At 52.2% G+C, this 14,162-nt stretch overlaps 2 protein-coding genes across 2 annotated transcripts in view; both read left to right on the forward strand.

Moving 5' to 3' along the window:
* PEA15 (proliferation and apoptosis adaptor protein 15) overlaps nt 1-7,283 on the forward strand; it is a 54,252-nt gene extending 46,969 nt beyond the window's left edge. Inside the window, exons 2-4 of the mRNA XM_081841470.1 lie at nt 891-1,064; nt 4,648-4,803; nt 5,938-7,283. Coding sequence (XP_081697596.1) covers nt 893-1,064; nt 4,648-4,803; nt 5,938-6,002 — 393 coding nt within the window. The 5' untranslated portion in view covers nt 891-892 and the 3' untranslated portion in view covers nt 6,003-7,283. The remainder of the gene's footprint in view (nt 1-890; nt 1,065-4,647; nt 4,804-5,937) is intronic.
* Nucleotides 1-14,162, forward strand: part of MRPL24 (mitochondrial ribosomal protein L24) — a 291,126-nt gene that overhangs the window by 91,329 nt on the left and 185,635 nt on the right. The window lies entirely within an intron of this gene.

A 14,162-nucleotide genomic window follows, 5' to 3' on the forward strand; every position in this document is an offset into this window, starting at 1 on the left:
CCTCTCTCCTTTGAGCTTGGGGTCTGTGCACTTGTAGGTCCTTTCTCCCCCAAACTTGGAAGGGGGTGATTGCCAGCTATCTCCCAACGGAGAAAGCATAATCCTTGAGGCTGCTAACAAACCACCTCCCTAGCAAAGGAAGGTCAGTTAAGAACATGCTAAGCCAGCTGCAACAATTGCCACACAAAGTAGAACAAAGAAGAACCATACCTGGTTTCCAGGAACGCTAGGAAAGAAGAACAAAAACACAGTATTTGATGACAGAAAGCCAGATTCCAAGGTGGAGCACAGGAATTCATCACTGGCCATTCCAGGGCCCTCAAATTTTGGACTAGGGACCAGAGAAGGATCAGGGTTCAAATCCCCACTCCGTAACAAAGCTCACTACCTCACAGGATTGTTGTGAGGTTGAAATAGGAAAGGGGAGAACCATGTATGCCACCTCCAGCTTCTTGGAGGAAAGATGGGATCTAAATGAAATAACAGTAATAATAAACAGCTGCATCTGGATCTTTAACTCAGGGATGTGCAGAAGGTAAATAGGGATCTGCTGGTGGGTCTCTGGGTGATTTGCACAAAGTCAGCAAGGGTTTCTGACTCCCAGTTGACCTCTGACCTCCCTCCCCAAATGCTGCAAAACTGAAGAAAAGCTGGGTAACCATGAGTGGATTTTAAATTTATTTTTTAACGCCGAAGGGTTGCAAGCTCTTTTCACTTTGGCAGTCCAAACCAACTCCTAGGCTCAGGGTCCTTTCATTCAATGTGTGTGTGATTTGCACCCAGCTCCAGCTGGTAGATATCAGGGTCCTAGTGGACAGATCCTGCAGGTGTGATGTCTTGCCTACCCCTTCCTATAACTCGCCCTGTTCCCCCTTCCTCACCCCTTGCAGAGATGGCAGAATACAGCAGCCTTCTGGAGGAGCTGGCTGAGAACATCACCAACGAAGACCTGGACCAGCTGAAGTCAGCCTGCAAGGAGGACATCCCCAGCGAGAAGAACGAGGAGATCACCACCAGCAAGGACTGGTTCAGCTTCCTGGAAAAGCACAAGAAACTGGACAAAGGTGAGCAGGACCACTGGCCTTTGGGATGGCTCTGCTCTGCCCCACGGAAAGAGGCAACAATGCTCCTGAAGGCCAGTTGCTGGAAACTGGAGAAGGGAGAGGGCTCTCGTGTTCGAATCCTGCTTGTGGACTTCCCATTGGGGCATCTGGTTGGATGCTGGACTAGATGGGCTCTGGGCCCGATCCAGCAGGCTCTTCTGCTGCTCTTAGGAGAAGGAGATGAGGAGGAGCAGGGGAGGAAGAGAGTGTGCTCAGCCCCAGGCCCCTTCTGCACCAGCCTATCACTCAGGATGGGGGCCTAGGAGCTAAAGGTGGGGTGCTGGGGTGCTGGAATGTGATCTTTGCCTTTGCTGGCCCCAGTCTCTGCCTGGGAACCCAAGACGAGCCTGGGATGAGTGAGGCCAAAGATCACCCTCTGCATGTCTCACGCATCCTGGGTGGCATCACGGGACGAATCATGTGGCCCTCTCAATGGGGGGGCAAGTTGGCGTCCCCGGCTACACCTAGCCTATACAGTCATACCTCGGGTTGAAGTAGCTTCAGGCTGAGCATTTTCAGGTTGCGCTCTGCGGTGACCCAGAAGTAACAGAGAGCATTACTTCTGGGTTTCGCCACTTGCACATGTGCAGATGCTCAAAATGACGTCACGCGCGTGTGCTGAAGTAGTGAATTGCGACCTGTGCACGTGCAGACGCGGGTTGCATTTGCTTCAGGATGCGAACGGGGCTCCGGAACAGATCCCGTTCTCATCCAGAGGTACCACTGTATCTGAATCTGTGGGATTAAAATAAACACAGAGAAGAGGGTCGGGAGAGAAGAATCTGTGCCCCTAGGCAGGCCTACATATCAATAAGCGGCTCAGCCCTCTCTCACTGCCGCTTTCACCCTGCTTTTCTTCCAAAGGAAGGAAGGCAAGAGCAGCAGAATTAAGTTGAGTGACTCAGAGCTGGCAGGCTTGAGGTTCCAGGAGGGTTGGGGAGAGGGGAGGAGCAGCCGCCCGCCTGCCTGCCTGGCTGTGACAGCTCCAGGCAAGAGGAACGGACGGCTGGGCTCCCGGGAGAACCAGTGACTCAGCAGACAGGCACCGGCCAGGCAGGTCCGCTCAGGGTTCAGATCTCATCCAAGGGCTTGACACTTCCAGACCAACAAAGCACTTCGGCAATCACTTCTGTTCTGTCCCCAGGAGGGAGGCTGGGGCAGGGAGATGAATACCTGTCGCCCGGCACCATTTGACAGGGTATGAGTGCAGGGAGAAGGTGTGGATGCCGTGTCCTTGCAAATGGGTTGTGCGACAGAACTGGGAGCCCAAATCACCACCTCTTTCAGGGGGCTCAGTGCAACTGTGGGGCACCCATCGCAAAAATAGGTGCATGTTTGGGAGGTGTGCGTATGGGGCTGTAGGAATGAACAGCTCTAGGAGAGATTGTGCCAGGTGTCACACACAGAGAGACACAGCACTCGCCAACAAGGGGGGGAAACACCCTCTCATGACCCTAGAACTCATGGATGAAGCTGGAAATTGGAATATTCAGGATAAAAGAGAGTCTTTCGCACAGCACATAGTTAAACAAGGGAATTCACTGCTGCAGCAAGAAGGGTGGCCACCAACTTGGATGCCATAAATATAGGATTGGACAAATCCACAGAGAATACAACTACTTATAACAACATAAAAAACAGTTTTAGATCTTATGGTTTTACCTGGTTACGAACTTACCGTAATTTGTTCCGGAGGTCCGTTCTTAACCTGAAACCGTTCTTAACCTAAAGCACCACTTTAACTAATGGGGCCTCCCACTGCCGCCATCGCGTGATTTCTGTTCTCATCCTGCGGTAAAGTTCTTAACCCGAGATACTACTTCCAGGTTAGCAGAATCTGAAACCCAAAGTGTTTGTAACCCAAAGTGTTTGTAACCTAAGGTGTTTGTAACCCGAGGTACCACTGTAACTGTGAGGAATGAAATCACACAAAAATAGGGTGAGCCCTAAAAATGCACATCTCAGGTGTCAAAGGCCAGGGAAAAAGTTGTGTCCTCAGCATTCAACAAAAATAGTATGATGACAAACAGGAGCAGGAGCTGCTCTGGGCACAGGAGGAGAAATATCCAAATATATCTAAATATCGCCCTAGCACATTAGATGCTCTTCACAACCAGACCTGCATCCCAGCTCTCTTCTGCTCTTGTGCAGAGTTGCTGGTCTCCCCACCCTGCACCCATCCTGCCCACTTCAGCCTTCCAGGTCCTTGAGCTGAGACACCCCCAACACACACACACACACACACACACACACACACACACACACACACGGCTGAGCCCTAGCCTGAGTTGCTCTTGTGGAGGAAGGCTACAGATGGTGCTGTGGAGTTGGGTGATGTCATTTTGTGCTTTTAAAAAAAAACAAAGTTGTTTTCTCAGGGCAATGCAACCTGCTGTTGGTTGGTTGCTTTCCTCTCTCCTATGCACACACATCCACCTCTGCACTGGTCTCTCTGCCCACGCACCAGCAACATCGTGAACAGACTCACACTGCCATGCTGTGCCCACGCAAGACAGCCCCATGCCTCCAGAGAGGTTCGCAGTCGTCAGTCACACCTTCAGGAAAGCGGCACCAACACACACACACACACACACACACACACACAGAGAGTTGGTATGTTACAGACACAAAGAGTCAAGTTAAATTCACACGTAGAGAATGGAACAGGTGTGGGATTCAGGTGACGATTAGCATGAAGCAGTGGGCTGCTTTTGACATGGTGCCGTCCTAAGTGGGGGCGGCCGGGGGGGCGGGGGGGGGAGAAGGAGAAAGAAAAAAGTCCCTGCGCTGATCGTCTGCATTGAAATCCTGGAGGGATGCAAGAGGAGGCAGGGCAAACCAAGCCCTTTCATCTTTGCAAGCGGGGCAAGGCTGGCGCAGTTCGGCAGATTCAACAGGCAGGGCGCTTGCCACTCCCTTCCTGTTTCCCCACAGCTGACCTCCTTCCCTGTGCTTATTCCTGCTTGGACTACTGCAATGCGCTCTACTTGGGGCTACCTTTGAAGGTGACCCACAAACTGCAATTAATCCAGAATGCAGCAGCTAGACTGGGGACTGGGAGTGGCTGCCGGGACCATGTAACACCGGTCTTGAAAGACCTACACTGGCTCCCAGTATGTTTCCGAGCACAATTCAAAGTGTTGGTGCTGACCTTGAAAGCCCTAAACAGCCTCAAAGGCCCAGGATACCTGAAGGAGCGTCTCCACCTCCATCGTTCTACCTGGACACTGAGGTCCAGCGTCGAGGGCCTTCTGGCGGTACCCTCCCTGCAAGAAGTGAGGTTACAGGGAACCAGGCAGAGGGCCTTCTCAGTGGTGGCACCCTCCCTGTGGAACGCCCTCCTATCAGATGTCAAGGAAATAAGCAGCTATCTTATCTTTAAAAGACATTGGAAGGCGGCCCTGTTTAGGGAAGTTTTTAATATTTAATGCTGTATTGTTTTTAACACTTGATTGGGAGCCGCCCAGAGTGGCTGGGGAAACTCAGCCAGATGGGTGGGGTGTAAATAATAAATTATTATATTATTATTATTATTCCTATGCAGACAACCTCTCCTACATCGAGCACATCTTTGAGATCTCCCGCCGCCCTGACTTGCTCACCATGGTTGTAGAGTACCGCACCCAAGTGCTGAAAATCTCTGAGGAGGATGAAGTGGACACAAAGCTGACCCGTATCCCCAGTGCCAAGAAATACAAAGGTCGGGGGCCTCCCTGCTCAGCACCCACATGCCCTCAGCCACCCCCAACCCCCCTGCAGCTGCCCCTGGCTCTCACCTCACCCCGTTCCTGCATGGAGACCCTGGGGCTGGGGCTGGTTGGTTGCCCATCTTTCTCTCAGCCTCTCTCAGCGGGATGCAGCTGCTCAAGAGGCTCAGCAGGCTGGTTTTGGGGAAGTAGGAAGACTCACCTTTCTCATCCGACCTTGAGAAGAGAACCTGGTCTCCCCTCCCTTTTCCAGACCCACTTTGAACAGCTGGAGAAACCTAGCTTCAGATCTCCAGCCTGAAGAGCAGGGATATGCCCCACGTCCACCCAAGGGCGATGCGGGGTGGACAGAGGACTGTTTTGTCCAGAGTCCACCAACAACTCCATTCCCAAACCTCCCTGGCTCACAAGGGGCAAGATGCAGCCGTGGGGGAGATAAATGGTTGGTTGTGCGGGAAACCTTTCCAGGGCGTAGTTTTTCTACTCTGAGGTTGAAGATGGGCAGCTAGGCAAAAGCAGGTCGTGCAACTGTCCCTTTCATAACTCAGGATGCCAGCAGTACAGCTTTCTATCTTGTTGCATTGTTTTCAGGAAGAGGATGGGAGGGGAAGCAATAATTTGGGTTTGCTCTGCTCCGTTCTGAGGCAGATTTATAGGCAGCCCAGAAATAGTGTTCTGCGAGGCTGAGTGGCTCCCAGTTGCTAGTATACATCGTTAGCTGAGAGGATACCTTTGAAACACTGAGTTTAATCATAGTAAAAAAGATAAGCCATGCTGTTAATAGTCACGTGTATTTAAGTGAACAAACAGGGGGGCCCCCAAAGAGGGCTGCATGTGGGGCCCCTCGGACCCTAAGCTCTCTACTGGTTCCGTCTTTATAGGGACTGCATTTAGGTTTTCAATCTGTTAAATATCACTTGGAGACCTTCAAGTCCTAATCATAGAAATTAGACTGGGTAGTAGATTCAGGCCGCAGTTTCTTCACACAGGTCCTCACAAGCTTGTGGAACTCTCTGCCACAAGATGTATTTCTGGCCACCAACTCAGAACTCTTTAAGGATAAGACGATCCCACCAGGTGACTCCTATGTTGTTCTCATGTTGTCTCCCTTCTTTTTCTCCCCACAGACATCATCCGGCAGCCCTCTGAAGAAGAGATAATCAAACTGGCTCCGCCACCCAAAAAAGCTTAAAGTGGGGGGGAGGGGGGAGGAAGGGAGCAGCTGGGAGGAGGATGACCCCCCCCTACCAACCCACCCCTCTGCTCCACTGTGCCCTGACAGTTCCAGCTGCCCCTTCTGGCTACATCCTGCCCTTTCTCTGTGACTGTCCGCCTGTCTTGTGGGACTGGGGTGGGGAGCAGCCTTGGCCACTAATGGAGTCTTAATTCCAACCCCCTCCCCAACCCCTCCTCCCCACATACATATCCCCCCCCCCTTGCCACTGACTGGTGTGGATGAACCCTCAGGAGGGCTGCTGGGACGGGTGGGGGGGCGGCCAGGGGGCTGCAGGACTTGCTATGCAAACATGGCACCCACCTCTCCCCAATTGCCACCCCCTCCCTTCCACGCACCCACCCACCGGGAAGGGGCAGACCCCCCCCCAAGTTTAACATCCCAACAAAATCAAGAGCCTTGGCCTGTTGTTGTTGTTGTTGTCCTTGTTGTTGTTAAGGAAGAGGTGAGGATGGACAAAGGAAGTTGGATAGGGGGAGATGGGATCAGGTGGGTGGGTGGGTGTTTTGGTTTTAAGAAGCCACTGGGAGCCCCCCAGTGCAGAACCAGCGCCAGGAGCTGGCATTGAGGCATCAGTTTGCAGGGGAGAGATTTTTTTTTGGGGGGGGGGTGTTAGAAAGGACTGGGCAACGAGGGGCAAGTTCAGCAAGCAAGGAGGGGAAGGGAATGAGATGGAGAAGCGTTAGGAAGAAGTCCTAGCAGCTTTGCTTGTGGGGCTGCAGTGGGAAAGCCTGAGGGGCCCCCTAGTTTCTTAGATGTGCTGGGGGGGCCCCTAGGGCCACAGAACCAGGCCCTGCAGCTCCCCCCTCCAGAATTGTCACCCCGGCTATACACCCTGCCAGTCACCCGTGAGGCCTCGCTACCACTCTTGACCCCTCCAAAGTCAGCCAAGCACTGCAGTCTAAGATTTTGCTGACATCCCGGCTCAATGCACACACAGAACGAGCGGCGCACTGGAGATTTGCACATCTCAGGCCGCGGCAGCCACACTCCCCTTCAGCCACGCAAACTGCCAAGACTTATTTCGGCTGAGCCAGACATCCTAAAAGGCTTTTTGGGGGGGAACAGCTGGTTGCAGAGGCGAGCTGTGGAGGGAGGGCATTTTAATTTTCTCCCAGGGTGTTATCTCTGAGGCGGAGGGTTAGGGTGCTGGAGTCCCAGGGCAGGGGTGCTAAGTACCTGCTGAGCAGGGTGGGGGACAAGCAGAAGACAGGAGTTGGGGGGGGATACAGCTTGAGAGAGAGAGAGAGAACAAAAGTTTGTGTGGAGAGAGCCGGGTTCAATTCGGGGGTCTGCTCCTTCCCTGCCAGTCTGTGCTAACCCTGGGGTGGGAGAGCAGGCCTTTCATCAGGAGGCAAGCTGGGGGGGGGGACACACACACCAGCCCACCCCCAGCCTCCTTGCCTGCCCCCCCTTGACTTTGTGCCTTTCCTCGGTGTTGGTTGTGCCGCTGCCGCCACCTCTCCTTCAACTTGCTCCGTGGGTGCCTCTTCCTCCCTTGTCGCCAGAGACATTGACCCCTTCCTCCTCCTCCTCCTCCTCCTTCCTCAGGGGGCTGACTTGGTGCCACTTCTGCCCCAATTCAGTCCACCCCCCCCCCTCTGCCTGCTGGCTCGCCTTGAGCGGAGGGCCATTTCCACAGGGGGTCAACCCTTAATCGCCGCGTCTTTTTCTTTGCCGTGATTTCTACTCAGTTCATGGACCGCCTTGGTGTTCTGCTCAGTGGCTGCATTGTCATAGATGGGGGGGGGGGACTGGTAGGTTGGGTGGGGGCCTGGAGGTCTCCTCTTCCCCATGGGGATGGTGGGACCCTTGAGGCTTTCCCTGTGGAATTGCCTGCCTGCCTGTTGGCCCTCCACCTGCCCAGGAGACAGACTGATATGGAGGGCAGGCCTCTTGATGCTCCCTGGTTGCAACAGGGGCACCTCTGCAGCAACCAAGGCTACCAGCAGCCTCCCCACCTGCCCAGACCCAAGAGAGCCGGTGACACTGCTTGCATGCACTCATCCTGCATCCCTGCATACGATCATCGAGACACCCGTGTCTTAAGTAAATCAGGGAAGTCCTGAGGGGCCACATTTCTGCTTACAGAGAAATACGTGTTGCCTCCCCCTGCAGCACATGCAGCCCCCTTGGGTGCCGAGCAGCTGCCGTGTGTGTGTGTCTGTGTGTGTGTGTGTGTGTGTAAGCAGGCTAAAATGTTTAAGGAACAAATGGGGGGAAACAGTAATCCACATCCAGCAAGGAGGCAAGTGGGATTTGTCTGTTTCTCTCTGTCTCTCCACACAGTTTGTTTCCAGATGGAGCCAGATTAAGACAGTCTCCCTGCCTCACATGGCTGCTGGGAGTGTAGAGGAGGAGGAGGAGGAGGAAGGGAAGGGGGGGACACGTGACTGTTTCTGGGCGCCCAAAGCTGTGATCCTGGCTGCTGCGTTCGTCTCTCTGCTGCAGCTTCCATTGCACATATATTGCCATTAAACTAACTGCACCTGTTCTGGGGTGGGGGGAGGAAAACGCTTCTCAGTTGTTGTTTTTTTAAAAAAGAGACCCACCCAAACAGTGGAACTTGCATCAGACTGCAAAAGGAAATATATATATATATATATTATTTAATTAACGCTGAAAAACTGCGCTGTGCATCCTGGTTTTGTTGGCCAGGTGGTATTTCCTCCTCTTTTCTCCCTCCCCCCCCCCCACCTTCAAGTGAGCCCACCTGCTTCTGCCCTTCCCCCTTGCAGGTAGTGTTGTGTTCTTTTGTGTTACGTATCAACAGGTGGGCTAGGTCTGTGTTTCTTACAAGGCATCTTGTTTAGGTCTCCCCTTCCCCACCCCCCTGGCAATCCCGCTGCCTCTCTACCCACCACACACAGCCTGAGCCTTGCCTTCAATCTCTCCCCCCCTCCAATTCCCTGGGTCAGGATCTCGGCCGCAGTGGGTCGTTCCTGCCCAACCAGATGCATTCCTGGCACAAAACTCCCTCGGTGCGTGTTGGTGTGCAATGACTGTTCAGAAGTCCAGAGAGCTGGCGGAAAGGGGGAGCGAGGTGGGGTGGGGAGGGCTCCTCTGGAGCAAGGCAAGGGGTCAGCGGCAGGAGAGAGACCGGCAATGGCCCCCGTTCGAGAGAGGCAGGCTGCCATCCCTACAACCACTCTGCACCCCCCTGCCTGCCGCCTTCAGTTTGGCATGGTGGGGCCTCGCCTCCAAGATGCACCACAAAGCACCTTCTCGCAAGGTTGGCCGTGCACATCTGGACACAACTCCAAGGGCATATGGCAAACTCAGCCGGGCTCTCAGCACTGGGCTTGTTATGCTTCTGGATTGAGCCAAGCCTAGAGGAATGGGCCAGAGCATGTGGACTGTCCTTCGCCAGAGGTTTTTAAGCAGAGGGCCATCTGTCCTGGATGCCTTCGTTGTGATTTAGATGGGGGGGCTTGGACTAGATGTTGCTTCTGATTCAGCAATTCCATGACTGTGGAAGGGGCTTCTCAGCCTCCTTGCTCTTGCAGAGGTCAACCACATTTCAAATCAAGATATATATAGAGTCTGGGGTCCTGCGGAAAAGCTATGAGGAGGAGTAGCAGAGAGGAGTGTTTGCTCTCAGCTAAGGGGGTCAGGGACACTGTGGAAGGATCTGGGCTGCTTGCACTTGCTTGGTGCCCTCCTAAGAGAAGCCTTTGTGTGAAGACGTGTAGAAGCACTTCAGCAAATGCTGTTGGAGGTGCAAAAATTGCGCAGGAGGGGAAGGGGCTGCTACTGCCGCCTTTGCCTTCTTTCTCTCCCCCTGACTCCTTCCAAGGTCCTACAGTAACAAAAATCAGCCCCGGGAAGCCTCTGCCTTCTCAAAGCCAAAACCTCGGCAGAAGGGTGGTCTCTGGTTCAGCTGGCCTTAGGTACCCACACCCCACAGACACACACTTCTGATGTTTACAGCTGAACAGTTGGTGGTGGTGATGTCATTGCAAATTAGCAAATTGGCAGCGGGTAAAAATAGTGTCAAAAAAGAAACAGGGTGGTGGTTGGGGGGGGGGTGAGGCTGGAATTAAAAAGCGAACAAACAGCTCAAAACAAAGCGAAGAACAAAGGGGGCTGATTAGGAGGCAGCTCAGAATCACAGGATGCAGAAAACACTTTTTTTTTTTTTGCTTAGGGGCTAAATGCCCACCTCCCTTGGCATGGCCAAGTCCTTCACAGCTCTTAAAGGGCAGCCCTTGCTTGGTCTCTGGACAAAAATGCCTCAAATATTTTGCAAGGCCAGTGACATTGCCAGAGAGAGGGAGGCTCTCTGCTAGGTCAGGGCTAGGGGTGTAGAGACAGACGCACACCTGTGTGGCCCTCCAGCTGTGGCTGCGCTACACACACACACACACACACACCCTGGGTCTCCAGGATTTCAGGCAGGGGAAATTCCCAGCCCTACTGGAGACAATGCTGGGGACAGAATCTGGGGCCTTCTGCAAAGCCAGGCATGTGCTCTGCTGCTGAGCCACCAATGAGCAAAGCCCTGCACTGTTTAAAAGAACCTCTTCCCACAAGCCACATATATAAACACACATACACGCAAAAGCAACTTTGCACATACAGTGGACGCTCGGGTTGTGAACGTGATCCGTGCAGGAGGCACGTTCACAACCCGCAGTGTTTGCGATCCGCACTTCTGTGCACGTGCGGTTTGGCACTTCTTCCACATGTGCAAAGAGCGATTTAGCACTTCTCTGCATGCGCCGAAACCCGGAAGGAACCCGTTCCGGTACTTCTGGGTTCAGCGCAGTGCGCAACCCGAAATGGTGTAACCTGAGGTATGACTGTACTGTTAAATTAGCCCCACCACAACACTTTCTCACCTCCAAGATGAGTACAAGGAGGCAGCCTCCACGCAGACTGAATGTTATCAGTCCAACCAGTGTGCCATCTCTGGTGTCTCAGATTTAAAATTCCGGGACATGGCCAGGGTTTTTATTTTCTTTGAATAGTACAAACCCGCCCTCCGTATTAAGTTCAGGTGCATGAATTGTAGTCCGCTGCAGCAAGACAGAAGCTCCAGGAGCCAGAACAGGGGAAGGAAACAGCCAGGCCCCAATCCTGCCTCTCCGCCAGCTCTCTCTACTTCCTCCCTCCCCAGCTGTCCCTGACCCCCGACGCTCAGACCGTGCTAACTGTGTGTACATATATATTATAAATATATGTATATTAAATATAATATTGAGTGTTTAGTGTTAACTTATTCTCTCTCTCTCTTTTTTTTTTTTTTTGTCAAGTGGACCAAAACAAAAAAACAAAACCACAGCAAACAGGGTTGGACTCGATGGCCCTTGTGGTCTCTTCCAACTCTATGATTCTATGAAACAGGAACTGTAACAAAGTATTAGTTTCTAACTCAACACAATTTTTGATTAAAGAAGTGTTTCTTTGAACAAAACGATAAATAAGCATAACTTCAGTATAGCCGATGGGGTGTTTTGTTTGCATACAATTTGGCTAAGCCAAAAATACACGGCGGAGGGATAAGGACTATCTCGAAGGGTTGTTGTGAGGATTTATTGAAAAAGGCAGTATTCTGTGTAAAGTCGGGATAAAAAACAGGCCTCTCTTGTGTTCACTCAAATCAAGGGGGTCTATGGAATATATTTACCACCACCCCTGCAAGTAAATGAACTTGGCTGTTGGGGGGGGGCAGGTTGGGGTATTTTACTCGTGGGCTGAGATGCCCCTGAGCCTTGTTTACACCATGCTATGGATTCCTTCCTTGAAGGTTTTTAAAGAGAGGCTGGATGGCCATCTGCCAGGGATTCCTCGCCCGATTCCTGCACTGCAGGGGGCTAGTCGAGATGGCCATTGGGGTCTCTCCCACTACGCTCTGCAAATGAACAGCTTTTCCTTTCCTTTGCCAGTCTTCCTCATCCACAGCCAGATAGCCTGTTCCCTTCCCCGTGGCAACTCCACCCTCCATCACTGTAGCCACACTGGCGAGAAAAAAAATCTGTTCCAGGCAAACTCCAGCCCTCCAGATATTAGGGACTACAATTCCCATCATCCCTAGCTAACAGGACCAGCGGCCAGGGATGATGGGAATTGTAGTGCCAAACATCTGGAGGGCCAGAGTTTGCCTATGCCTAGGCTAAACACTGCCAGCTTCAATAAATGAAAAATGTACGTTAAAAAAATTGGGGAAAGCCAGTACTCCCAGGACGGCCAATGACAAGGAAGTGAGCCAGGGGTGCTAAATAAATGCCGCCAGAGTGTTGTGGGTTAAGTGTTCCCAATGAAATGGTGGGGGGGGAATGCAGGGTTCACTTCCACTGCACTGGATTGGGGCCGTTGTCCAGATTCAGAAAAACCACTGAAGCGAGTGTCTTTTCACGGTCGAGTGGAAGTGATGGATGGCAGTCTTTCTGCCCAGCAGAAAGGAAGTTAAAAAGGGAGTAGCTCTCAAGGAGAGCCCAAGTCCTGTATTGATGGGGGGGGTCTGGATTCGGCTGCCTGCAGCCCACCCACCCACTCTCCAACACGAGGGGTCAGGGGTCTCCACAGCCCCCACCACCCCAAGCTCCTGAGCTGTGCCCAAATTGGTGCCCTGTCCCCCAAAGTGGATTGCTGACTTGCACTGTTTATTCTTACCTTCTCCTGTAAGTGGCGATGTTCTCCACAACTTTTTTTTTTAAAAAGGGAAATGTTTCTTTAATCAAAACTTGTAATAACTGCAAAGTTAATTTTTTAAGAGTTTTTGTTTTGTTTTTTTTTAGAGTAAAGGAAATAAAAGCTCCTGCTTTGATTACTCTCCCCTGATCCCCACCCTCAAATTTTCTCTCCAAAATGTAATGAGAGTCATTGTGCTAATCATGGAAATAAAAGTCAAAGGTATTGTGTACGTGATGACTGTGTTTTCTTTTAAAAAAAACCACCTTCTCCCCTCTCAGTTAAGCAGGAGGAGAGGGAGACAAGGGGAGTGATTGTTCCTCCTGAGGAGCCCCTTGCAGCACGGAAGGCCCCCCCCCCCCAGTTCCTGGGTGTTTGGTGCAAGTAAGCTAAGCTCCCCGCCCCCCATACTCAAACTGGAAGAGGAGGAAGACAATGCCAGGTAGCTGGCAGGCCCTAGGAGGGGGATGTTTGTGTGTAGGAAGAGCCGTTCTCACAACCAAAAGGGCCACCTCACCATCTGTAAAGATAACTTTTTTGGGGGGGGGGTTTGAGGGCTGCATCTGTTGGATGGCTGCCTGCCAGGGAAGCTTCAGCTGTGATTGTTGCATTGCAGTGGGTTGGACTAGATGACCGTGGGAGGGCCCCTTCCAGCTCTGCGAGTCTATAATTTGCTTGAGGCCACGAGGGACACACTCCTTCCTTCACCTTTACTGTTTGGGCATTAATTTGTCGTGGGAACGAAGCTGATCTCTGGACACAGCCAAAGCGTTCAAGGCAACTTGCTCTGACAAAGCAAAGCACTCACTCTTTCACTCCCAAAAAAGCTGGTCCGAGGCTCTCTTTAGGAATAATAATATAATAATTATTATTTATTTATACCCCGCCCATCTGGCTGGGTTTCCCCAGCCACTCTGGGCAGCTTCCAACACAATACAGTGGTGCCTCGCAAGACGAAATTAATCCGTTCCGTGAGGCTCTTCGTATAGCGGTTTTTTCGTCTTGCGAAGCAAACCCATTGACAGCTTAGCGGATTAGCGCTATTAGCGGTTTAGCGGCTTTTAGCGGATCAGCTGATAAGCGGCATAGGGCTTAGGAAAAGGGGGGGGGGAGGGAAAGAACCCCCGCAGGAACTCGCAAGACATTTTCGTCTTGCAAGCCCATAGGGAAATTCGTTTTGCGAAGCGCCTCCAAAACGGAAAACCCTTTCGTCTAGCGGGTTTTCCGTCTTGCGAGGCGTTCGTCTTGTGGGGCACCACTGTATTAAAATACATTTAAAATGAGGGGCTAGTCTGTTTGACCCCCAAAGTGAAGTCACTGGCTCTTATTTGGTAGGGAGGGGGTGGGCACGGCTACTGAGTCCTCCCCCACTATTCAAACTCTGTGCTGCCCCTATGGGATAGGTAAAGGTAAAGGGACCCCTGACCGTTAGGTCCAGCCGAGGCTGACTCTGGGGTTGGGGCGCTCATCTTGCTTTACTGGCCG

This window comes from Podarcis erhardii (assembly GCF_964252035.2).
Source record: "Podarcis erhardii genome assembly, chromosome: 15".
In the NCBI taxonomy this organism is placed as follows: Eukaryota; Metazoa; Chordata; class Lepidosauria; order Squamata; family Lacertidae; genus Podarcis; species Podarcis erhardii.